Source organism: Macrotis lagotis, chromosome 1 (assembly GCF_037893015.1).
Source record: "Macrotis lagotis isolate mMagLag1 chromosome 1, bilby.v1.9.chrom.fasta, whole genome shotgun sequence".
Taxonomy (NCBI): Eukaryota; Metazoa; Chordata; class Mammalia; order Peramelemorphia; family Peramelidae; genus Macrotis; species Macrotis lagotis.
The window spans coordinates 278,423,713-278,448,616 of record NC_133658.1 but is presented as its reverse complement, the minus strand read 5'-3'; the positions used below and the strand labels follow the sequence as shown (position 1 = coordinate 278,448,616).

General features: G+C 45.1%; 1 protein-coding gene across 1 annotated transcript in view; it reads right to left on the bottom strand.

Annotated features, from left to right (window-relative positions):
* ABCA2 (ATP binding cassette subfamily A member 2) overlaps positions 1 to 24,904 on the bottom strand; it is a 77,449-nt gene that overhangs the window by 2,970 nt on the left and 49,575 nt on the right. The window contains exons 20-46 of the mRNA XM_074210634.1: positions 20,144 to 20,308; positions 19,763 to 19,943; positions 19,364 to 19,576; positions 15,730 to 15,926; positions 15,324 to 15,506; positions 14,903 to 15,087; positions 14,354 to 14,474; positions 12,650 to 12,904; positions 11,618 to 11,824; positions 10,173 to 10,275; positions 9,118 to 9,437; positions 7,641 to 7,854; positions 7,195 to 7,300; positions 6,734 to 6,845; positions 6,567 to 6,627; positions 6,176 to 6,350; positions 5,708 to 5,823; positions 5,365 to 5,512; positions 4,979 to 5,102; positions 4,581 to 4,713; positions 3,841 to 3,958; positions 3,355 to 3,533; positions 2,811 to 2,952; positions 1,789 to 1,923; positions 1,470 to 1,573; positions 467 to 559; positions 65 to 167 (exon numbers count right to left, since the gene is read on the bottom strand). Of these exons, the coding sequence (XP_074066735.1) occupies positions 65 to 167; positions 467 to 559; positions 1,470 to 1,573; positions 1,789 to 1,923; positions 2,811 to 2,952; positions 3,355 to 3,533; positions 3,841 to 3,958; positions 4,581 to 4,713; positions 4,979 to 5,102; positions 5,365 to 5,512; positions 5,708 to 5,823; positions 6,176 to 6,350; positions 6,567 to 6,627; positions 6,734 to 6,845; positions 7,195 to 7,300; positions 7,641 to 7,854; positions 9,118 to 9,437; positions 10,173 to 10,275; positions 11,618 to 11,824; positions 12,650 to 12,904; positions 14,354 to 14,474; positions 14,903 to 15,087; positions 15,324 to 15,506; positions 15,730 to 15,926; positions 19,364 to 19,576; positions 19,763 to 19,943; positions 20,144 to 20,308 (4,193 nt within the window). The remainder of the gene's footprint in view (positions 1 to 64; positions 168 to 466; positions 560 to 1,469; positions 1,574 to 1,788; positions 1,924 to 2,810; positions 2,953 to 3,354; positions 3,534 to 3,840; positions 3,959 to 4,580; positions 4,714 to 4,978; positions 5,103 to 5,364; positions 5,513 to 5,707; positions 5,824 to 6,175; positions 6,351 to 6,566; positions 6,628 to 6,733; positions 6,846 to 7,194; positions 7,301 to 7,640; positions 7,855 to 9,117; positions 9,438 to 10,172; positions 10,276 to 11,617; positions 11,825 to 12,649; positions 12,905 to 14,353; positions 14,475 to 14,902; positions 15,088 to 15,323; positions 15,507 to 15,729; positions 15,927 to 19,363; positions 19,577 to 19,762; positions 19,944 to 20,143; positions 20,309 to 24,904) is intronic.

The window sequence follows — 24,904 nt, the reverse complement described above, 5'->3', positions numbered from 1 at the left end:
TCAAAGCCCTCCTGGCCCTCTCAGGGTTCCCCTGACCACCTCAGAGCTGTCCCCTGACCCTCACTTTGAGCACAGCTTCAGGGAAGTTGCGGTTGAAGAACCTCACTACCTCCTTCACGCTCTGGCTGCTCTTGGTCCTCACCGTAATCATGTAGCCATCACCAAACCTGGCAGAATGAAGGTGTGGGCTCCTGTCCCTGACCACCCCCCCCCCAGCCGTGACCCTCCCTACCACTACCCACCCCAATACTGTCTCTGCCCTTAGCTCTGCTCCTCCTCCCCTTCCTCGGACCCCTCTTACTCCCAACCCCTTCTTCAGCCCCTCTCCATGCCCAAATCCCGGTCCCTCTCCCTTCCTGTGTGCCACCTCTATCTGTGGTGCTGTCCCTACCCCATCCCCATTTTTATAAAGCCGCTCTCTCCTTGTCCTCCCTTGAATCTGTCCAGGTCTCTGCCCTATTCTCACCTGTTCTTCAGATGTTGAATACTGCCCAGGCACCTGAGCCGTCCATTCACCATGATGGCCAGTCTTGTACAAAGAGCCTCACACTCCTCCATGCTGCAGGATAGAGTCACCAGAATGGTGTAAGGTGGAGGGGGTCCAGTCAGGAAAGATCCAGGGCATGAGAGGCACTCAGCTACCAAGGGAGTCAGCTAGGAGCACCAGACAATCATACAGAGAAGGGCCAAGGACCATGAGGGATGACAAGTAAGGCATAAGCCATATAAGGGCATCAGGGGTTCATGAAGATAAAAAAGACAACTTGGAGCCCTGGGAACTGGCAGAAAGGAGGAAACAGAGAGCACAAGAAACTATTAGGAAGGAAAGCATCAGGAGCTGGCAGAGCAAAGGGCATGGGAACACTGGAAATTGGCAAAGAAGAGAGTAAGAAGGTACCAGGAACTAGTAAAAGATACAGGGAACTAGAAGAGAGAAAAGTATTGGGGATCAGAACTGGCAAAGAGAGAATCAGGGCCCCCAGGGGCTGACAGAAAAGAAAACACAAGAAGCTGGTACAGAAGAGGGCATCTAGTATATCAGAAGCTTAAAAAGATGGCATAATACTGGAGACATGCATCAAGAGCTGGCACAGAAGAGGGTATGTGGGCACTTGGAGCTGGCCAAGTGAAGGAACTCAGGAGCTTGGAGACATCAGGAGTTGGTATAGAAAGGCCACCAGGAACTTTGAAAGTTGGCAAAGAGGCCATGGGCATACCAGGATTTGAAACAGAAGAGAGTATGAGAGCACAGGAGCTGGTGGGAAGAAAGCATGGGAGCATGAGGAATTTGTGAAATAGAAGCTATAATAGCCCTGAGAGTTAACAGAATTAAAGGGAATACCAAGAGCCAGCAAGGTGAGAAAGGTTCCAAGTCCCCTCAGACTTCCAAGTTTTCCTACTGAAGGAACTTTTTCCTCTGCAGTGCAGAGGAGCTTGGACTTAGGTATGCAGGGAGGAAGGCCACTAACCTGTGGGATGTCAGTACCACTGAACGCCCCGTTTTGATGATGTCCAGGATGAGGTTCCATAGAAAACGTCGGGCCTTGGGGTCCATGCCTGTGGTGGGCTCATCCTGGGAGCATGATCAAGGTCAGTCTTGCACCCTCCAACTACTCCCCTTCCTCCCCAGATCTTTGCTCCTTCTAGAATCCTGGTCACTCTGCCCTCACTGGAAGGTGATGGTGGAGAAGCCAACCAGGAGACATTGCCTCCAGAGTGGGGTAGGGGGTCCTAGCTTGGCCTGGAAGCTCTTGCTCTCTGGGTCTGCCAGCCCTCCCCCCTACTCACCAAGAAGATGAAGGCTGGATAGCCAATGAGGGCGATGGCTGTGGACAATTTTCTCTTATTGCCCCCACTGTAGGTGCCTGCTGGTTTGTCTGCATACTTGCTCAGTTCCAGTTTCTCTAATGCCCACTTGACCACCTAGAATAATAGAATCAAAGAATTTCACAACTGAATGAAGTTTCAGAGACCAACGAGGATAAACTCACTATGAGCAAGACTCTTCTACAACACCCCCTATAAGTGGTTACTCAGCCTCCATTTGAAGAATCTCTTTGGTGATGGTGAACTCACTACTTAACTTGGTGAAGTCCACTTAAAAACACTCCAATTATTAGGAGGCTTTTTTCTTTTGATGAAATTGGGATTTGCCTGCTTGTGACTTCCCTACCTTGCTTCTAGTTCTCTGGAGCGAAACAGTACATGTCTAACCCTTTTTCTATGCTAGTCCTTCAAATATCGATGGGTGGGAAAACAGGGCTATTGCAGGCCATGGGGGGGCTGTCTTTTCCTTCCCCCCCCATGCTCCCTGATGAGTACCATCCCTTCCAAACCTCCCCCATTTCTATTCCTCCCCATTCTGGAATCCCGGGGGATTGGGGATGGGCAGAGGAAGTGAGACTTTAGTAGGGTCAAAGATTACAGCTTCACTGCTCAGAGATTCCTCCAAATCACTGTCCTCCTCTTGCCTCTGGTTATGTTCTCCCCTATCTGAACAATCTCTCTTCCCCACCCAGGACAATCTCACTTTCTCTCTAGCTTCTCCCCCCACCCACCACCCATTAATAACTCCAAGACTGCACAGAAATTGCTTTGGAGTTGGAAAGCTATCACATCCTCTTTGTCCATTTTGGGGACAAACTACAGTTCAATGAGCTGTCTGAATTCGCAAAATTTGTAAATCTCTGAACCTAGGTCTTCCTGATTATAAGTTGACACACTCCCTTCAGCCTTTCTGGTCAATGTCTTTGGGCAGAATCCTTCCCTCCCCAATCCCTGGGACCCTGCCTCCCACCCAGCCTCCTTACCCTCTCCTCATCCTTCCAAGGGACTCCTCGAAGCCTTGTGTAGAGTTCCAAGTGTTCTTGGGCTGTGAGCTCATCAAAAAGGGCATCAAACTGTGGGCAGTAGCCCAGACTCTGTTGTACTTGAAGGAGCTCTTTCAGGACGCTGCAAAGGCCATGGCATAACCACTCAGGTCTGGCACTGCCCACATCCCTCCTTAGATTCTCTGATCCTTCCCCATGCATATCACGCAAACCTCAGTTCCTCACTCTAGAAACTAACTATGGTCTGCATTTGCCCCCAACCACAGCCCATCCCTCATTACAGATAAATTGAAGTTGTTCCAAAAAGTGTGATTTTAAGCTTAAAATCACATTAAGATTTTAGGGAAACACTTTTTCCCCTACTCATATGACCTCCCTTCAGTCTCTGATAGAGCCCTTGACTCCATAGGCAAGACCAAAACTGCAAGGGCAAGATCTTTTCATTTCTGTGTTTGCCTGGCCTCTAGTATCCCTTGTGCACTGAGGCACTTTCCTCTCTCTCCCTTCCAGGGCCCTTAGGCACCTGTGTCCATTGATGAAAGCCTCCCCTCCTGTGGTACTCTCATCTCCTGTCAGCATCTTGAATGTACTAGTCTTGCCAGCTCCATTGACACCAAGGAGGCCAAAACATTCTCCAGGTCGAACACCCACACAGAGTCGGTCTACAGCTAAGATACGCCCAATCTTACGTGATTTATACACCTGCAGGAATGAGGGAATGGGGCTTCAGGGAAAAGAATCCCATGCCCCTCACCCAAGATTAGGGTTTCTCCCATCTCCTTGTTCTTCCCTGACCCTTAAGTCAGTGTTCTCTATAAACCCTAGGAAAATCTCTTTCCTGGTCAGAATCTTCTCCACCCAAACCCAACCCCTGGTTTAGTTCCCCTCTAACCCTCCTAAACATTGGCTACTGCGTGTAATGGCCTCTTCCCAATATCAGTATTTTCTGATCTGTTTCCCTAAATCCTGAGTTGGTCTCCAAGGATTAATCCATCATTGGAGGTCCCACCTTGGTCAGATTCTCAATTTTGACCATGTCATTGTCTGCATCCCCCCTTAGGACCCGCTGTCGTTCAATGGCTACATCCACATCATCTTCAATAGGCTTGGTGGATACAGGCAGACGCCTGGGGAGAGAAAAGAGAAGGGGCTAAAAAGGACAACTTGGGGAGAAGAGGCTCTGCCTAGCTAACACTAGTCACTCTACCTAGACTCTCACTGGTGGAGGTAGGCAGCACCTGAAGCAGGGTAGGATGCTCTTCTGAGGAAATTCATTCTATTGTTGAACAATTTTAATTGTCAAGAAGTCAAGAATACCTCCTTATAATGTCCATTCTTCGCTCTTAGTTCTGTCTCCTTGGGCCAAGCAAAGAAAGCTTAAATTCTCTTCCACATACCAGCCCATCATTTACCTGAACTAATATTTCCCAGTCTTTTTTCTTTCAGTTTTTCCCTATTGTCTTCCCCAATCATCATGTTACATGGTTTCCAGTTTCTTCAAACTATCCCATATGTTGTACCAGAAACTAAACAAATTACTTTAAAGAGAGTTTGCCAAGGGCCAATTATTTCCCTCATTTTTTATGCAGTTCAACAGGATTTTCTTATATCTCTATACCTTCTGCTCCTGATTGTGCATGAGAAGGAAGGCAAGAACCCCTCATCCCAGCCCAGAAGAAACCCCCTAAAATTGCTGATTCTTCCCTACTCAGTTTATACAGACTTCTGAGGCCTAGCTTCCACACTCACTGGGGCTGCCGGAGGAAGTTGTACTGACACATGATGGTGATAAAGAAACCCACGAAGCCTTCTATTGTCATAGCAACCAGGCCTCTTGTGACAATGTCCCACTCAAAGGGTGATTTCATTTTGTCAAACTGACCTGTGGGAGAAAAAGGGGGTATTGGGCTTACTGGGGTCTCACCCAGAACGAGCAAAGGCCACCTCCTGATTGATGTGATGAAAGAGACACCAAGAAATGTTTCCAACCCCAAAAGATCTCTACCACGACATCTGAAATTCCATTCTTAGAGCTTCCCTGTCTATGGGACCCCGAGCTGCGGCTGCTTCCCTCCTCCCACCCTGAGTCTCTTTGTCTTGAGCCTCTGAAGATGTCTGCCTCCCTCTTCCCCACTCCTGGGGCTCACCTATCTTGGCATAATACTCATTGATGTACTCATTGTAAGCCATCTCCATGAGCCCATGGCCCAAGTTGTAGTTGGGAAAGATGAGGAAGCAGCTCTTCAGGTAACTGTTTACTAATTTCAAGTCCTGGGAAGGAAAGCAGGGTAAAAGCTCCCATTGATCCTATTTGGAGCATGGTATCCCTGCTCCCTACCCCTGGAAAAAGGTTCAATGTTTCTAGCCCAGGCACCACTTCTATAGCCACCAAAAGCCACCAAATCTAATGCCCATCTCTCTTGTCCTCCCCCAGGGAGAGACCATCATCTGCAACTGCAAATGCTAATGGGGGGCGCAGATTCAATGCCTACCCTGGTCCCTGGATAAAATAACCACCTCACCACACAAGCACCTTGTCATGTTCAAAGAGCTGCAATAGGAAAGTGGCAACGGTGGCAGTGATGCCAATGAAGAGGTTGATGACAATGAGGAAGACGTAGGCAGAGCTGGGAACCTCGAACCAGAAGGAGGCAGGGTACATGATGGGTGTGATCGACCAGCTACAAGTGGAAGAGAGGAGTGAGTGGTCAATGGTAGGCAGGATCCCCACCCTCTTGGACAGCTCACCTCCCAGGTCCCCTACCCAGGTCTCCTCTTGGGGCTCATGGACAGACCCAGGAGTTCCAGTTCATAGCTAGTTTCCAGAGTCAGTTCCCATCTCCTCCATCCCTACCACATGACCCCTGAAATCATACCCATAGAGTAAGAAGAGGGAGAGCACAGCAGGGAAATTGGTGGGTGAAGTATAGGCAGGAAGGTCGAACACAAAGAGGATGATGATACAGCAAGTAGCCGGCACCAAATAGTTCAACTGAAAGACATGGGAAAGGCAGGTAAATCCATTGGGAAAGTGATCTTTGGGGAACATGGGTAAGGATGGGAAAGAATGGACTCTGAAATGTCCCTGAAAGCTCAGTCTACCAAGGAATGGGCCTGACAGGTAAAAGGAAGGGAGGGAAGGGGACAAACAGGTGGCTATCCTAGTGTGTGCCCGCTGCTGGTAGCTATAGTGGCTAGAATAAGATAGGAACAGTTCCCAATGAGCATGGTACCCAGGGTAGGGACATGGTACCCAGAATGTGAGTAGATATGGTGATCAGGACTGGTGATTGGGGATAGTGCATGGGGGGTTCTCATGATGATATGCATAGTAACACCCTTACCATATCCCAGACATAGTTGGCCAACCAGTAGATGACAGGGTTGCAGCCACTGACAAACTGAAGGTGCTTGGCCTTAGTGGCCTTCTCTGCCACAAGAAAGACCACAAAGCTGGCCGGCACAAAGGACATGGCCACAATGATAAAGATGGCAATGACTACATCTGTACCCTGCAGGCTAAGGGTGGAGAAGAAAAATAGAGTGGTCACAGTTAGCTTCAGTCTTCCCAGTATGGTCTCGCTCCTTTGACCCTCAGAGAGGGAGAATGTGGTCAATGCTCCCACTTTTCCGCCCCCAATCCAAAGGGAAAATATGATCAGCACATTCTAAACCCACACAGCAAATACTCCTTCCTCTCCCCCCTCCCATCCCCATGACTTCTTGACAACATACAGGTAATCCAGGGAGAGGCTGGCGCTGGTCTTATTCATGGGATGGTTGGTGACAGTGATGCCTATAGGACAAGAGAGGGGATAGGTTTGGGTCTTGTAAGGTATCCACCTTGGCTCCCCTTGTTGTCCTCTGTTATTCTGTGACTCCCTATCTGTCCATGAACTTACCATAGGCTGCAGGGTTTCCTTTGCTCTTAGGTAGATTGGCCCGGAGGATGGCATTATTGAGGGTGTTTAGGTAAGTGGGCATGCTGTGGTACCCCTTGTTATTGTAAAAGACCTAGAAGAGGAAAAAACCCAAAAAAATGGCAGGAAAGATGGGAGGAATGGTGGAGGTGGAAGGGATGGAGGGGAAGCATCATCAGATCAAAGATCTAGAGCTGGAAGGGACATTCAGAGGAAATCCATTCCTATCTCCTCATTTTACAGAGGCTCAGAGACTTTAAGTGACTTGTCCAGGGGTACAGAGCTTGTAAGTGAAAGCAGGATTTGAACCTAGGTCTTCTTCTCCCCAGTGGGTCTCTGATGGACAGACAACAGACCAAGGTTGGGGGCTATGATTGTGGCATTCTTCCCCACCCTGATGACCTTCAGGAGCTGCTGCCTGGCTGGCTGCCATGAGTTCTTACCTGGGCAGTTCTCCGCACGGCAATCTTACGCACCATTGGGGGAGCTTTGGCTCCAAAGGAGGCAGGTATTGACTTCTGGATGTTGCCAAAAGTGATGGCTCCATATCTGTGTGGAGAGAGGAGAGGAAGGAGGGAGAAGGTCTATAAAGATAGCCCTGATCTGGCCAGTTAAGAGGAGCTTCCTTAGGCTCTGGCCCAGGCTTCAGATACCCAGGTCTGCTCAGTTCTTTTTTTTTTTTTTTTTTAAGGTTTTTGCAAGGCAATGGGGTTAAGTGGCTTGCCCAAGGCCACACAGCTAGGTAATTATTAAGTGTCTGCTGAGGCCAGATTTGAACTCAGGTACTCCTGACTCCAGGGCCAGTGCTCTTCCCACTGTGCCACCTAGCTGCCCCTCTGCTCAGTTCTCACCCTACCCATGGGGTGTCTGCCTCAGACTCCCTCCTTACCTGTGTAGCCTGAAGCGATCGGAAGTGTAGAGGAGATACTCTGACACGTTTCGACCTGTGATGTCAGTCAAGATGTCCCCTGTCACTACCTTCATCTGGGGTGGGCGTCCACCTACACCACTGGGGCAGGAGAATCCAGTCCCTTGCATGGAGCATGTACACTTGATGGGTTCATGGACCACACGTGGCAGTGCTGGGACTGCGGTCACTGTCTCTGTGGGCAGACCATTACTATTCAGCATTTCCTCTCCTTCCACGTGAATTCTTGTCACTTCCTAACTGGTCTTGCTGCCCTTGGTGAGCCTCATCTCTAACTTGTCTTCCAAGTTGGAGCAATCTTCTTAATGTACCAATGTCCCTTATCTACTCACATACTCTCAGTGGCTCCCACTACCTGCTCAAATAACTTTCATCTGCCTCCAATCATCTTTCCAATCTGTTTTTTTATTTTTTTTTTTTTGTTCAGTCATTTCAGCTGTGTCTGACTCCATATGGCCCCCTGTAGAGTTTTCCTGCCAAGACACTGGAGTAGTTTGCCATTTCCTTCTCCAGTTCACTTTACAGATGACGAAACTGAGGCAAATAGGGTTAAGTGCTTTGCCCAGGGTCTGTCTGTCTGTCTGTCTGTCTGTCTGTCTGTCTGTCTCTCTCTCTCTCTCTCTCTCTCTCTCACACACACACACACACACACACACACACACACACACAGACACCTTAGGTGGTGTCTGAGATCTGAACTTAGGTCTTCCTGGCTCCTGGTCCAACACTCTATACCTGATTGCCCCTATGTTAAATTTTATTATTTTATTCTTGCTATTATAGCTCTTCATATATTTCATAATCCAGCAAAAAGAACTACTTCCCTTTCTCCTCATTTTTGACCTATCCTTTTCCATTCTCTAGGCCTTTGTTTATGCTTTCCCATTATGTCTGAAAATACATTTACCCTCCTTCTCTTCTTTTCCCCTCCTCCTCTGCCTCCACCATCCAGGCCACCATTTCTGCCTCTTGAAGCCTCTCCTGTGCCAAGGCTTAATTTAAATGCCACCTCCTCCATGAGGCCTTCCCTTTCAAAAGAAAGTGATCTCTCCCTCCTCAGATGTCTCACAGAACTTTGCCTGCACTTCTCCTTTACACTGATCTCACTGTCCTTGGCAGCATGGCTATGCTTTCTCCCATTAGATTATAAACATCATAAGAGCAGGGTCTGAACTACACCTCTTTTTCCTTCTGTAATACCTAGCACCCATCTCTGCATACAGCAAGTGTTTAATAAATGTTTGCAAATGAAAGCTGTTACTTAATGTAATGTACCTCCACCCCAACAATAGCACAGTGACCACAGTCCCTCATTGCTTAAAATATGGGCAGAACTGGGAAAGGCCTTCCTCTCCTGACAGCAGATGCCCAGCTCATGGACACCACCTCAAGGTGCATTCAACTATAGAGGAACCCCAAGTGTCCAGCAGCTGTATACCTCTTATGGTGGTGGGCAGCAGCGTGGTATTCCAGGCCCTCAGGAGCTCTTCATCCGGAGACAAAGGAAAGTCAGAGGGTGCAGGAGAAGGGGGTGGTGGTACAAAGTTGGACAGGGGCAGCCCTTGGGTGAAGGAGTCAATGCACATGGCATCAAAGTATCGCGCAGCCAACACTCTGGACTCACTACTACTGAGGTTCAGAGTTAATACCAGGGTCCCATTGGCAGGAGTCTTCAGCACACATGTGGCACCCACACCAGAAGGCAGCCGAAATGTGTTAACCAGTTGTTGGGGACTGGCATCAGGGGACAGTTTGAGACTAGTGAAAGAGAGAGTAATGATCATGAGCCCCAAAGCCAAGGCCCACCATTGCCCAAGAAGTTTCCCCAATCTGGCCAATTCCTCTCTTCCGGGGATGCTCTCCTTCTTCACCTCCACCTCTAGAATCCCACTCTGTTTTGTTTTTTTTTTTTTAGGTTTTTGCAAGGCAATGGAGTTAAGTGGCTTGCCCAAGGCCACACAGCTAGGTAATTATGAAGCGTCTGAGGCCGAATTTGAACTCAGGTCCTCCTGACTCCAGGGCCAGTGCTCTATCCACTGCACCACCTAGCTACCGCCCCCCATTTTTCAAGACAGAAGTTAAATGACAACTTCAAGAGGCCTTTATCAGTCCCCAGGTGCCAAAGACTTCCTCTCAAAGAGTTCTTATCTCCTCTTTATGATCTTGTACAAGCATGTGGTCTTCCTCATTAGAATGGAAGCTCCTTGAGAGCAGGAACTAGTTTTGCCCCCTTTTTTATGCTTAGCTGAGTAACTGGCTTGTAATAGAGTTTAATAATTTTTTTTTTTTAGGTTTTTGCAAGGCAAATGGGGTCAAGTGGCTTGCCCAAGGCCATATAGCTAGGTAATTATTAAGTGTTAATAAATATTTTTGATAACTTTTTTGGTATTTTGATCATTCTTTCCCCCCTCCCCACCCCAGGCACCAGGAGTACCTTCTGCCCCCCAGCATCAGCCCCACCTTTCCCAGGGCTTAACCCCTAAGAGAGCTTACCGATACTCATGACGCTCTTCATTGGCATAGGGGATGAAGTTGCCCCGGGGCTGAGTGTAATTATGATACTGGGAGGGTGAGAGAATCAGTGGAGGAAGGTCACCTAGAATGGAGTGGAGAAAGAGAGAGCCATGTTGGGGGTGAGAAGGAGGGCAATAGTGGGATAACCTGGCCTTACTTCCCTGCATGGCCATTCCCTTTCCTGAATGAGGGCAGCTTCAGAATACCACTACAGCTAACACGTATGGCACTTTAAGGTTTCTAAAACCTTGACATAAGTGCTATTATTAATTCTTATTTTACAGATGAGGAAAAGGATTCTGAGAGAGAGGTTTAGTGACTGGCCCAGGGTCACACCACTAGTAAGTACCTAGAACAGGATTTGAACTCAGGCTTTCCTGACTCCAATGCAGTACTCTATCCACTGCACCACCTAACTGACTAGGAGGAAAAAGGCTGAGAAGGAAATAACCACAAAATGACAACTCTGGAAGGAACCTCAAATCATCATCCAAATATAACTCTCCCCCATTTTAAGGAAAAGGAAACTGAGATCCAGAAGGAAAAGGATGTCCAGAAGTATATAATGAACTAGAAGCAGAGCCAGGATCAGATCCCCAGGGCTTCTGATTTCCAGTCTTAGGTTCTTTTCATTGGGTAAAGTTCTTTGCAAGTTCTCAAGTATTAGTGTTATTGTACTCTATGCCTCCCCTTGCCTCAGGGGGAAGATGGGGCAGATGGATGACATGGGATCATTGCCCACATCCTAATCCAGATGAGTAAGAAGTCGGCACTCATAACCAAGCCCCAGACTCCTTATAGTCAAGTTTCTTCCTGGGACTCCCTTGGAGTGTGAAAAAGCTATAGGCAAAGCCATCAGTTATGGAGCTTCACCCAAGGGGAAGTAAACTAAAGGACAGTACTCTCTCATGGCCAAAACAAAATAGGCTTCACAGGGTTTGAATTAAATCCTGGGAAGACAAGAGCCATACAAGGGGTCATTACTGATAATGAGATATTGGGGGAGATGCCTAGCTTGCAGAATAGGCTAGATAACAGCAGAGAGGGCCTAAATTATCCTGTCTACCTTCTCATTACACAAAATTGAGATCCAGGAGAGGGAAAGTGACACTATGTCACACAATGAGTGGCAGTGTTAGGGTTGGAGGAATCCAAGTTTCTTGACTTCTTATCCAGGATGAGGGTCATATGGGTATATCTCTTATCCTACTAGACCATTAGCCCAATGAAGGTAGAAAACTGTGTCTAATTCCTTATTTTATTTCCCATAACACCTAGAACAAGGACTAAGTCTATTCCCGATCCAGAAATCCTTAGCTATTAAATGACATCAGGGAAGATTCCCATGGCCTTTCCCTGACTAAGGGACAGATGGATCACCCCCTCCAGATCAAGCATGGGGTCATCCATGCTCACACCCATACCAATCTCAGGGACAGAAAGGGCCACAGTCATGGCAACGCAGACAAAGAAGGCAGGCAGCAGGATCTGGGAGAAAAGTGCTTTGGTGTTTCGACGAGCACAATGGAAACGTTTGACCAAGAGACCGTGAAACTGGCGCAGCTTCAGCCACCAGCCTTCGAGTTTGGAGCTACCCTGGCCAACCATTGACAAGGTTTCAGCCTCCACCTCTGCAGAAAGGAATAGATATGAAGATCACTTAGATCCTGCTCCCTCATCCTTCTTCTTCCTCATCTTCAGGCTAAGGGAGGAGGCTGAAAGCTAAGACTTCTTGGCATTCCCAGGGCCCTAGAAACATTAGGTTTGCTTATTCCAGACTGGTCCATTCAATGGATTTCCTGCCCAAAAGAGTATTATAAGGGGACCAATGGTGGGGCATGGCAGTGAGAAAGTCTTTACCCATTAGGTGGTGATTTTAGAGGGTCAGAAAAGGAGAAAAAGAAAAAAAGGATCTTGGTGTATGCTGGGGCAACCAATGGCATCCAGAGGAGTCTTTGGGGAAGGTATGAGATGGCTCAAAAAAAGTCTGGAGAGATTTTAAAGAGGGAGCTAGAAAGTTGGAGAAGTAGGTCAGCCAAGGACTCTGGGGAGACAGGAACTGAAGAAAGGAAGTCTGAGTCAGAGTTGGGGAGGGCGCTATAAAGTGGGAGATTATATCAGTGCTTTTTGGAGAGAAAGGCTTTAGAGGCTTGAAGAGGGGTTAGTGGATGTGTGTCAGAAGTTTGAAGTGGTTGTGGTAAATTTAGAAGGAACATAGAAGAGATGAAGGTGTAGGACAGTGGGAATTAGAGAAAGGACCAGCATAGGCTTAGGAGAAGGGACTTGTAGGAGTATGAAGGGGTAGGAGATGGGGCTTAGGAAGACGCAGGAGTTTGTACGCTGGGGCATCAGGGTGAGAGCATCAATCAGAGTAGAGGAGGCAGGACACTCCAGAAGCCACAAAAAACTCCCCCCAAGGCCTGTTTAACAATAGTCACAGCTAGGGCTATGCCTACCTTGCAGGCTGACATTGTCAGGGTCCTGAAGGTTGTCAAAGAGTGGGGAGTAGTCACCATAAACTTCAACATAGGCACCTTCCTCATCCCCCCGTACGGAGCCCGCTGAAGAAGAGGAGCGAAGGGATGCCTGGGACTCGGTCAGCTGAGAGCAGCCCACCAGGTTGCTGTGTTCAGCTGGGGGTGAAGTGGCCACCTCCCTGTCCTTCTGCACCTCAGCTTTAGGAAAAGCATCCTTCTTAGATTCCTTTATATCTGTTGGGGTTGAAGAGAGGTTGTCACTGCTTCTGCAGGGAGCTGGATACCTGCCTCACCCCCTTCCCCAGTCCCTAGTCCCCATACTCCAAGTGAGCAGTAACCACTCTGCCCTCAAAAGTAGTCCCTGGGTAGGAACTTAAGTGCCCTCAGCTTAGTGCCTCTGGCTGCCCACCTTTCCTCCCTGCTGCTGGGCAGAAGCAGGACACACCTACATGACCTTTTGTCTGATCCTTTTTTTTGACAAGGCAATGGGGTAAGTTACTTGCCCAAGACCACACAGCTAGGTAATTATTAAGTGTCTGAGACAAGATTTGAACTCATGTCTTCCTCACTCCAGGGCTGGTGCTTTATTCACTTTGCCACCTAGCTGCCCCATTTACTGTACCACCTAACTGCCCCCCTTTAGTTTGATCTTGACAGGGCTCAGGCCCAATCTACCCTATGTCTTTTGAGACCCATGAGAGGGAAAATGACACCAGGTCATACAATTAGTGGCAGGGTTGGGATTGGAGGAATCCAAGTTTCTTTACAGTGGGAGACTCTGCCCCTGGATGTCTCAATTGTGATGGAAGAACTTTCACCCAGGATAGGGTGAAACGGCCCCAAACCTCTCCACTACTCCTTGACCAACTCATATTGGCTTTGTGCTCATATCTCTGCCCTTTCTCTATTAGTTATTATCTTCTTCCATTAGAGTACAAGCTCCTTGAAGGCAGGAACAAGCAATCTTGCTTGTAGTTGCACTCTTGTATTTGGTGCAGGGTTTGGCCCAAAGGACAGAATAAATGCTTTAATCTATCTGAGTCAGGGGAGGTGGGGTGATTAACTGGAGATAAAGGAATGTATCTGATGACTTCTCCAGATCTGTCTCATAACAAGGGCAAGGATGCTGGTCAGTGCTCATAGATGCTGGCACCTCTCCCATGAGCTTTCCCACCCTAGGGCAGACTCCTGAGTCTGCCTTGAGGCAAGAGAGAAGGGAGACCCTGAGCTTCCTGCAGTCAAGGATGGCACATTCTGAATGCTCAGGTCTCTTCCATCCACCAAACTGTAAGGCCTGGGAGGGCAGGAACTGGCCTTTGTGTAGGCCCTCCCCACCATGGTGAGCCATCATGCTCTGCGTGTTTGATCACACTCCCTCTAATACTGTTCTACAAACATAAGTGCCCATCCTTTGCATGGTGGTTTCTTAGTAAGAAAACTGAATGAGCATATATGATGAAAGTTCACTCAAGCTCCCTATAACCACCAAGCTCCCAATACACACACACATACACACACACATACAGATACACACATGTACACACACACATACACACACAAAGAGGAATGGACAACTTAGTATCTATACATCAATTCCTAGCTCTATCTAGCCTAGACCCACCCCTCAACAGACTACAACCTACCCCGCCCCCCGTATCTGACTGTTCCCATAACTCTGCTCACCAGCCTCACTGTTTTCCAGGGACTGGTCCTCTTCAGACACCTTGAGGAAGACTTCTTCCAATGTAGTGTCCATGAGTCCAAAACTGGTCAGCTGTAGTTCCTCCAAGCTTAATTCCAGATGCTGCCCGGGCACAGAGAGCCATGGAGATGAAGAGGGATCTCAAGAACCCAGCCCCACAACTGACCCCCATCAGTCTCAGACTGATGTGCAACTGCCCTACTAAAGGGTAAGGAATGCCGGCATGCATGCCCTGTCCCTTCAGGGGATCACTGTGCAGTCCCATCATTCAGTGGGTTCTCTATGGGGCCCTACAACCAATCCCTACTGCCTTCTGGGAAGAGTCTGGAAACTGACTCCCATAGCTCTCTGCAGGCTCATAATTTTTCTGTCTTCCTTCCTCCCCAGGGCTACAGAGAACCTTCCCAATCATTCCCCTACTGCATACTGTGATTTTTGTAGCAGTACTCTGTTATTCCTGGGCCAAGTCTCTCGGGAATGGTGCTGTCACTCCTGGTTACCCATTACCACAAGCTACCTGACTTTCATACCTGGAAGAGTCGTTCAAAACCTCCTTTCTTGGCAGCTTCGCTGGGCAGGATGTAGGAGAGTTCAGTATTGGTGTCCGAGATGAGCAGGCAGGAAGCCACATACTTCTTTATGAACTGGGAAACCCGGGGTTCAGAACAGGGACTGAGCACTGAAGAAGCTGGAGAGCTAGGTGTCTGACCAGACTCTGGAGTAAACAGAGAAGACGGGTTGGTTAGGGTATGTGGAACCAGGGAGCCCTCTCTTTATTGGCAATAGGGGGCTGGGAAGAAATCAGATTATCAAATGAAAGGATAATCAAATCAGCGGAAGCAGGATTATAGGGGTGCTCCTAGAACTCATACTAGTGAAGAGGAAATTGGATGTGCCTTATGTTAGGGCAAAGAAGAAAGGGGCAGCTTCATGGGGTTCAAGGATACAGACCAGACACACTGCCAGGCTCTGCCTGGCGCTTGACCAGGGTGAGGCGATAGCCATCTCCATAGGTGCTCTTCAGGAAGAGTGAGGACCCACAGCACTTGAGTTTGCCGTGGGAGATGATAGCAATGCGGTCACCCAGGAGGTCTGCTTCATCCATGTGGTGGGTGGACAAAAGGATGGTCCGTCCTACAGAGTCACCGTGAAGTTAGAAAAGCCCAAGTCCCTTCAGAGCCTCATACAGAAGCCCTGGGCTGACCCCAAACTAAAAAGTAGGTGCTTTTCAAATGCTTGATGATTGATCGGTCTCCCTTCCGGGTCACTTTAAAGGCTACTTCCCAGGGAATATAGGAAAAAACCCTCAGCCTCTTCAACTCTAATGTCCCTGACTCCATTCTCTCATTCATCTCACCAGGCTTATACTTGAGGATGAGATCCCAGATGGCTCGGCGGGCATAGGGATCCACGCCAGCAGTGGGCTCATCCAGGATGATGGCACGGGAGCCTCCCACAAAGGCAATGGCCACTGACAACTTCCGCTTCATCCCACCAGACAATGTCTGCACCAGTGAGTGGCGTTTGTTGGACAGCTCCAGGTCTTCAATCATCCTGTATACAAAGAGGCCAAGCACGCAATGCTCAAGTCAAATCCACAAGCACTTACCTTATCTGTTATAAGCCAGCCACTGCACTAAGTACAGGAGATACAAGGAAAGGGGATACAAATTAGCTCACAATCTAATGTGAAGAGTGTAAAGATAGCCTCAACCCATCAGGAGACCCACACCGCTCTTGCATGATCATTACTCAACAGTGAGATGGCTCAGTGGTTAGAGGGCTGAGCCTGGAAGTCAGAAAGACCTAGATTCAAATCTAGCCTTAGATACTTACTTAGCTGTGTGAGCTTCTGTTTGACTCAGTTTCCTTATTTATAAAGTTGGGATGATAACAGAACCTACTTCCCTAGGTTGTTCTGAGGATCAAATGAGATAACATGCAAAGTAGTTAGCTAACTATTATTACTGGCTATTACTATGACCAAGAAACTTGGCTATAAATTACTAAACCCACTTTAGTTTTTTTTTTAGGTTGTTTTTTTTTTTTTGCAAGGCAATGGGGTTAAGTGGCTTGCCCAAGGCCTCATGGCTAGGTGATTATTAAGTGTCTGAGGCCGGATTTGAACTCGGGTAGTCCTGACTCCAAGGTCAGTGCTCTATCCACTGCACCACCTAGCTGCCCCTAAGCCCACTTTAAAAGGTCTGATTGACCTTACAGAACTTGGTCCCCAATTTTCTAAAGGTTTTCTATATACTACACAAATGAATCATGATATCTGTACAATCACTTGCCTTTAATAATTTCCATCTCAAGTTTGGCAATACTTGTCTTTCCTGCCCCTGTCCACCTCCTATAATAGTAGTTCATATAAAGTTTCTGTAACATTTTTAAGGATTACAAAAGCACCTTCTTCCTAACAACCCTGTGAATAAGGGAGTGAGATTTTCTTTTTTAGATTTTTTTCAAGGCAATGGGGTTAAGTAGCTTGCCCAAGGCCACAGGGTTAGGTAATTATTAAGTGTCTGAGGTCGGATTTGAACCCAGGTACTCCTGACTCCAAGGGCAATGCTCTATCCACTGCACAACCTAGCCGCCCTGATTTTTTTTTCTTTAACAGATTTTTTTTTTACAGATAAGTCCAGGTGATCCTGAATTCTCCAAAACTATAACAGAATTCCAGCTCTAAAATATTGTATCATGCTCAAAGAACTGAAGCATACTCCTAGCAACAACCTATGGTTGTTTTTAGAAGACCAGCCTGAGTAAAGAGGGAAGGGCTCATCACCAATAGGCTGGCTGAATGGTGAATAATTCTTTGGCTCTGACAACCCATGGCTCCAAGTCCTGCAAAACTCCCTTTTGCTTCCATTGGGCAAGAAGCAGAGGAGTTGAAAAGTGGGCAGAGATTGCTAAGAATCACCACATTTTTGGACTGCCTATAAACATTTACTTGGTTCTTTAAATATGAGATCCTTGTCCAGTGACAGATGCATGAACCTGCTACTAGAGAATATGGATTTTGTCAAACTTGACACTCTCACTAGAAATCCAGTGTTTTTGACCTGGTTCCTTAAAGGAGCCATGAACTTGGATGGGAAAAAATTACATCTTTATTCCAATATAATTAGTTTCCTTTATCATTTCATTTTATTGTGTAAATCTAAAAGCATTAGTCTGGATTTCACCACACTGCCAAGGGCTATGACACAAAAAAAAGGTAAAAAACTCCTACTATAAATGCAACTGGAAGATAAAAGGAAGTTATAGCTAAATGGAAGGATAAACTCACAAGTTCTACATGAAGAAACAAAATTATAAAATTATAAAAATTATATAGGATTCCCTGACTGAGAAAACAATTGTTAGAAGATAAGGGGGTGATTTCAGAAAAATATGGCAAACCCAGATGAACTGATACAAAGTGAAGTGAAAAGAACCTGGAGATCATTGTTAATAGCAACAGCAATGTTGTAATGATGATCAACTGTGAAAGGCTTGGCTACTCTGATCAATACAATGATCCAAGGCAATTCCTAAGGATTCATGATGAAAAAATGCTATCCAACTCAAAAGAAAAAAATGAACTCTTAGAGTGCAAATTGAAATATAATTTCCTCTCTTTATTTTTCTTACTTTTGCATGATTTCACATGTGTAATTGATATCATATTGCTTTCCTTCTCGATGGGTAGAGGAGGAAGGGAGAGAATTTGGAACACAAAATTTGAAAAGGAAAAAGATTAATAAATAATAAATTTTTTTAAAAAGATAAAAAAAGGTTAGATCTTTTTATATTACTAACCAAGGCATAAAATAGAGAGATGGGAACTTGCCCCTGAGGCAGAGGATGTTGAGATACAAGAGGGATTTCCTACAAAAGATGAAGGCATTCTGGGGCTCCTGTTCAGAGGTGACTGACTCCATGTTATTCATCAGCTCCCATATCACTGCAGAGCCTCCAATGTGAAGTTCATTAAAAGAGTTTGATGAGAGTATCCACAGAAAATGAACAAGTAGATAAAGAATGCCTACTGAGTGCAGACTATGATTAATGGTTAGATAAACATTGCATAGAGTTGATCAGTGAAGAAATTGTGGACAGTCACTGCATTTGAATGATGAGCTAGGTCCAAATCTGATTATATGGTATTTTTTAATTGATATCTTATTTTATTTTTCCAATTACATGCTATGGTGATTATATGATGCTTTTAAATGACCCCAAGAGTCACCCTAAATCAGAGATAGAGATAGGGTCTAGAATTCTAACTTTATTGATGTAGAGATGTTGCAGAGGAGGAAGCCCTACCAGTTCAGGTCAGTATCTTCTCTGCAACTTATGTACTAAGAATGGCCTAGAACACTGAGAAGTTATGTGACTTGTCCCAAAGCCAGTTTGTGTCAGAAGCAGGTCTTGAACTAAAGAACTGAAATTGTGAGTTATTCAAAAGGTAATGGAAAGACTTATGGTGGGTAAGAGCTGGATGACAAACAAGGAACCATACAGGAGGAAGGGTATCAAAAAGTATGATAGGAAAAGATGGTCCTATAAGGGGAGGAAGGGAATAGTCCATAGATATCCTGTAGCTATAAGCATCATGTTTAGAGTTAAAGGAAAGGCTCCCAGTAGGTTGAGTTAATTCCTTCCCCAAGCTAGAGGATTTATGAGACTTGAGAAGAGAAGAATGAGTTGAGATCAGCACCATTGGATTGAGAACACACACAACACAAATATCATAGACCAGTGGAAATGTTATTTACAGATTAGATCATTGAGGCTAAGAGGAGTCTCATTTATGATCCAAAGTCACAGATCTATTGGGAATTGGATTTAGATCTTCAACCAAGTTGTTCTGACTCCAGAACCTGTTGCCTTTCCACAGTATACCTCCTATTGTGTTTTCTCTCTCCTAGGTTTATCCCCCCGTCTTGGCTTTTTCCATACAAAACTTCTTCTCCCCCCCACCTTCCCCTGGGGTCAGCTCCTACTTGTCCATCTCCTTCTGTATCTCCTCCTTGGCCATGCTCTTGAGTTGGGAATAGAACCACAGGTGCTCCTCCACGGTGAGCTTGTCAAACAGTACATTGTGTTGGGGACACATGCCTAAATTCTTGCGGATCTCATCCATGTCTGTTCGGATATCGTGGCCATAAATAGTGGCTGAGCCAGATGTGGGAGGGAATAGGCCAGTCAAGATGGACCTGGGATGGAAGGAAAGAGATAGTAAGGGTCAGGGCCCAGGACACAGAGGGGAAGGAAAGGGGACTACTAGTGGATGGTATAGTGGGGCTGGGATTCCTCTCCTACCCTAAACCAGGACCCCTCCCCTCTTGAGAGACCTGGCCCAGCATCTTGGAGAAAAGCCATGGCAAACAATGAGTACTCACATGGTCGTGGTCTTGCCAGCCCCATTGTGGCCCAAGAAGGAGACCACCTGATTTTCATAGAGGTTGAGACTCAGTTTGTTCAAGGCCATCTTCTTGTCATTCTTATAGACCTTGGTGAGTTTATCCACACACACGACCAGGGGAAGGTGACTGGGCTCCTCTTCTATACCTCGTGTTTCCTCTGCAGACAGAAGCCCTTGCTGACCTCTGGATGTACAGGGGAGACACCTGCACCATGGCCTGCCAGGCCCTGCAAACTCCAGGAGCTTAGCTCTTCACCCTTCACATACTTGTACCACTCTTTCTTCTTACCTCCCACAATGGGGCTTACTACATTTCATACACACTCACCCTAAGCCCACTCAACAATGTCCAACTTACCCATCCGCCGACTCTCCATAGCACAGGCCTGATCCTCCTCCATAACACTGAGGCGAGGGGGTCTTGCCCAAGGCCAGCTCCACTCCCAGGCCTCAGTCCGCCCACTCCCCAACCAGTAAGACTTCTGAAGTGGGAAATACCAGGGCCGAGGAAGCCCATACATGCCTAGGGACAGAACAAAAGATTATAAGAATTAGAGCTTATAGGAACCTAGAAACTATACTACACCTTCATTTTTTACAGATGAAAAAGGAGAAATGTAATGATAGGGTCACATAGGTGGAAAATAGCAGCTAGCAGTATTGGAATTTGAATCCAACTACTGGGTTAGGAGGCAACAGGAGACAGACAGAAACAGGAGATGATACCCAGTCATAAAGATCTGAGTTCAAATTCTATCTCAAATGCATAATAATTTTGTGACCCAGGCTAAGAAATTTAACCTCTACAAATTTCAATTTTTCCTCATCATCAAAGAGTTAATAATCATATCTACTTCTTAGCATTGAGACAATCAGATAAGTGTTTTGCAAAACTTTAAATTTTCATATAAATATGAACTATTATTATTATTACTGATATGATAATAATAATCTCATTCTATTCTTTTTTCAATAAGAGTTCAGATAAAAATAGTCCCAGGTCAAGAAAATATCCTATTTATTAACCTTATATATTTGGGGTATCCCAAAAATCTTTGTGCAGCTAAAGCTTATACTGCACTAAGACAAGACTTTTGGGACATATGCTATAGAATAACCCGCAGACTACTTCTGTTATCCTGTTTCTCTCCACTTTTTGTAGTCCAGATGGAGATAGTTTGAGGACCAATCACTATCCTGTCATCTGCATAGGTGGGAAAATTAATGCTGGGCTTATTTTGATACATCCTATGATTGGACAAACTTCGGACGTAGTAATAATACTACTATGGGCTTCATGCCTATCCAAGAAGACCAGTTTCATTCAGTCCAGGCCTCAGCCTCTCCTTCTGATTCAAAGATTCTGACTCCACATAGTGTCTCCAACCAACAAGTCTGGCTTGATTCCATAATCTCCCTCCCCAAGGACAAACAATTAATTGAGTTAGGGAATTCAGGCTGATAAAGAACTTAGTTCTAACTCTGCTTACAGGGGCACTAGGTAAGAGTTATGGAATTGCTAAGCTTGAATATATTGGGAAATAATTATTGTTGATCATGGGAAAGGATGCTGTTGGTAGAAAGTTTCTAAAATATTCAGGGAGACCTATTCTGGTCACATCAAGATCTGTACCTACAGATAAGCCCCTACAGAGGGACACTGTGGGATGAATTAATTTCCCAAATTAATTTGACCACAAAATACTTAGGGCTTGAAATATATTAACCAGACCTACTAAAACTGGTAGGGGGAGTCTCCAGGAAAAAGGCAGTGTTAAGAGAGGAAATTAAACCTATTTCTTATCCTGAAAAAATTCTACCTGTAATACATATATTCAATACCCATGGAATTTCATATAATCAACAAATACTGACATTTTCTCATAGAAATCCAGTTACATGAAGAAATGAAGAACATAGTTTAGTTTATGCCAATGGGCCATTAAGTCCCTCATGTCAAGAGAAAGTTCTTGGCCTCAACGCTTCTCCTACCCTTACTTGAGCCTCCATTTAATAGATAATATTTATATATCGCTTCAATCTTCACACAGAATTTTAAGTATATTCTTTCTTTGATCCTCATGACAAACTTTGAGGCAGCTGCTACTATTATTCCCATTTTACAGCTGAAGGAACTGAGGCTGAGACTTTCCCAGAGTCACAAAGAACCTAAGGCAAGATCTGAAGTCTTCCAAGTCCAGTCCTTGACTCCACTAGCTGCCTGGGTTTTGGAGCAGCATATTCTTTAACTAACTCTATCCTCCATAGCCAGCTCCTCCCACCTCTCTGGGATCCAAATGAAAGGGAGAACCTCTTCCCCGGTCACACCTTTCTGAGGCATCCAAGTACTGCCAGGCCCTACCTTATTAACTGGGATAAGAGGGCAGTAGGTATGACATGAGAGCCCTCTGGCTACAGCAACTATTTCCCTTAGATTCAACAAAAATTTATTAATAGTTAAGAGATGATAAGGCAGCTAGGGGTTCCTGTGGCTAGGAATGGCTCCGGAGTCAGTTTCTTGAGTTCAAATTCTGCCTCATGGGGTGGCTAGGTGGCGTAGTAGATAGAGCATCGGCCCTGGAGTCAGGAGTACCTGAGTTCAAATCTGGCCTCAGACACTTAATAATTACCTAGCTATGTGGCCTTGGGCAAGCCACTTAGCCCCATTTGCCTTGCAAAAACTAAAAGAAAAAAAATCAAATTCTGCCTCAGACCCTTATTTAGTTGTAATGACCCTGGATAAATCACTTAACCCTGTTTGCCTCAGTTTCTTCATTTGTAAAATGAGCTGAAGTAGGAAATGGCAAACCACTCCTGTATTTTTTTGGGGGGGGGGAGGGTCAAGGCAATAGGGTTAAGTGACTTGCCCAAAGTGACACAGCTAGGTAATTATTAAATGTCTGAGGCCAGATTTGAACTCAGGTCTTCCTGACTTCAGGACTGATGTTATAGCCATTGTACCACCTAGCTGCCCCTCACTCTTTTATCTTTGCCAAAGAAAACCTCAAATGGGATTACTAAGAGTTGGAAAAGGACTAAAGGAATGAACAAATTGACTAATTGATACAACAGTCAATTGTTAGGAAGTCTATAATCTAAGAGAATCAATAGATTTATAACCCAATCCCATCATTTTACAAATGAGGAAATTGAAGAGATTAAATGGGTTGTTCAAAGTCTCACAACTGATAAGCAGTTGAGCCAAGATTAAAAGCCTTTGACTTTATTATAGGATAAAGAGACTTAGCCTCCTTTCTACAGAATTAGAGCCTTCCCTGGCCAGGTAAACAGTCCAGGATCTGCCTTTCCAGCTACACCTCTACCATACTCAACCTAATCAAGGGACAAGGAACAGCTACCCTCATCCAAGGAGGGGTTCCCAATGCCCTTCTCCCTAAGAGTCAGAGTATTCCTTATCCAGTGATATTCTTATCCAGGGCACACCAAAACTGTCCTAAATCCATAATTCAAATCAATAAGTATTTACTGAGGACCCCTTTCCCCTCCTCCAACCCTAATCCCATTCTAGATAGGGAATCAGGAACACCAGAATTCAAATCCTGCCTCAGACACTTACTAGCTGGATGATCTCTGGATAAGTCATTTAACTTCCTTTTCAACCTCAATCTCTCCAATAGTAAAATGGGGAGAATAACAGCATTTATCCTAAGGTGAAAAGTCAATGACATGTAAAGAGGTTTGTAAACTCTACTTAAATATGAGTGTTACAATTATAATTATCATGCAGAGCCAGTATAGGATCAAAAAGATTGGAGAAAGAAGATAATTAAATGCCTGTGTTTAAGAAGATAAGACACAACTGGTTAAAGGAACTTTAGTTAAATGCCAAAATAGGTACTAGATGAGTCGGAAATAAATCAGTGGGAGCTGAAATAGTCGGGGAAGACATTTAGGTCATGAAGGTCATAATAGGCATTCAACAAATATCAACAAACATAAATAAATATGGTATGTTTTACTGAGTAGGAAACATAGGTAGAATTTAAACTTGAGTAAGAGTGAGAAGTTATGGCTAGATTGATGCTAATGGTAACTGTAGGTAGGGGATGAAGAGGAAAAAGTAGAGTGGGATCTGATTACAGATGGCTGGTTGTTTAATGGTCTCCTTTTACTGGTTCCTTTGAAAGGTAACCAAACACAGACCTGACATACCTAATGGGATTTAAGAGATACCTATTGGTCTTTGGGATCATAAAAAGAACCACAAATATTTTGATATCTATGGAATCTATTATTCAGTCTTTGACTTCTTTGGGATACAGACCCAACAGTAGGATACTAAGTCAAAAGGAATCAAAGAGGTTAGTCACTTTCCTCAATTCCAAATTGTTTTCCAAAACTATTGGTGCAGTTCATAGCCCCACTAACAAGATGAACCCGATCCCAAAGCTCCTCTATACTGATCATTTTGTATTTTGACATCTTTGATAATTTGCTGGGTATAAGGTTGAAATCACTTAATTTTTTAAATTTTTATTTTTCTCATTAGCAATATTTTCAATTCTTCCTTTGTGAACTGTTGGTATCTTTTAATCTTTTATCTACAAGGTAATAGCTCTTGATCTTATATATCTGTGTTTGGTCTACATGCTCTTTCAATTACAGAGAATTCTTAAGAAAATTCCCTTTACCAAAGTAGATCAGGATCCACTCTACATCTTGTAAAACTGGCAACTCTCACATATGTATTAATATTCCATCTATGTCAGACATCAAGTTTCCACCAAAGAAATCTAAAGTATATATTTTTTACCTTAATTGTCAGATTTCTTATCTATCCTGCCTATAATAGTTCTGTTTCATGAGAAAACTTTTCAATCTCAGGTTATCATAATCATATATTTTGTCTATTATAATTATCTCTATCCCTTTTTAGGTTAAGAATTCTCCCTTTAGCTACAACTAAGAAAAATATAAATCTGTGTAATTATAATGATTAATCTTGGCTCTACAGAAGAAATAAGAAAAGGAGTCTCCTTCCTTTCTTTAGCAAGATGAGGTACTGTGGGTGTGGAATTTGTCAGTACCATCAAACTTGATATGTTCTTTTATTTTGTCCAATTTATTTTTTTTACCTTATTACTAGAGGTGACTAGGT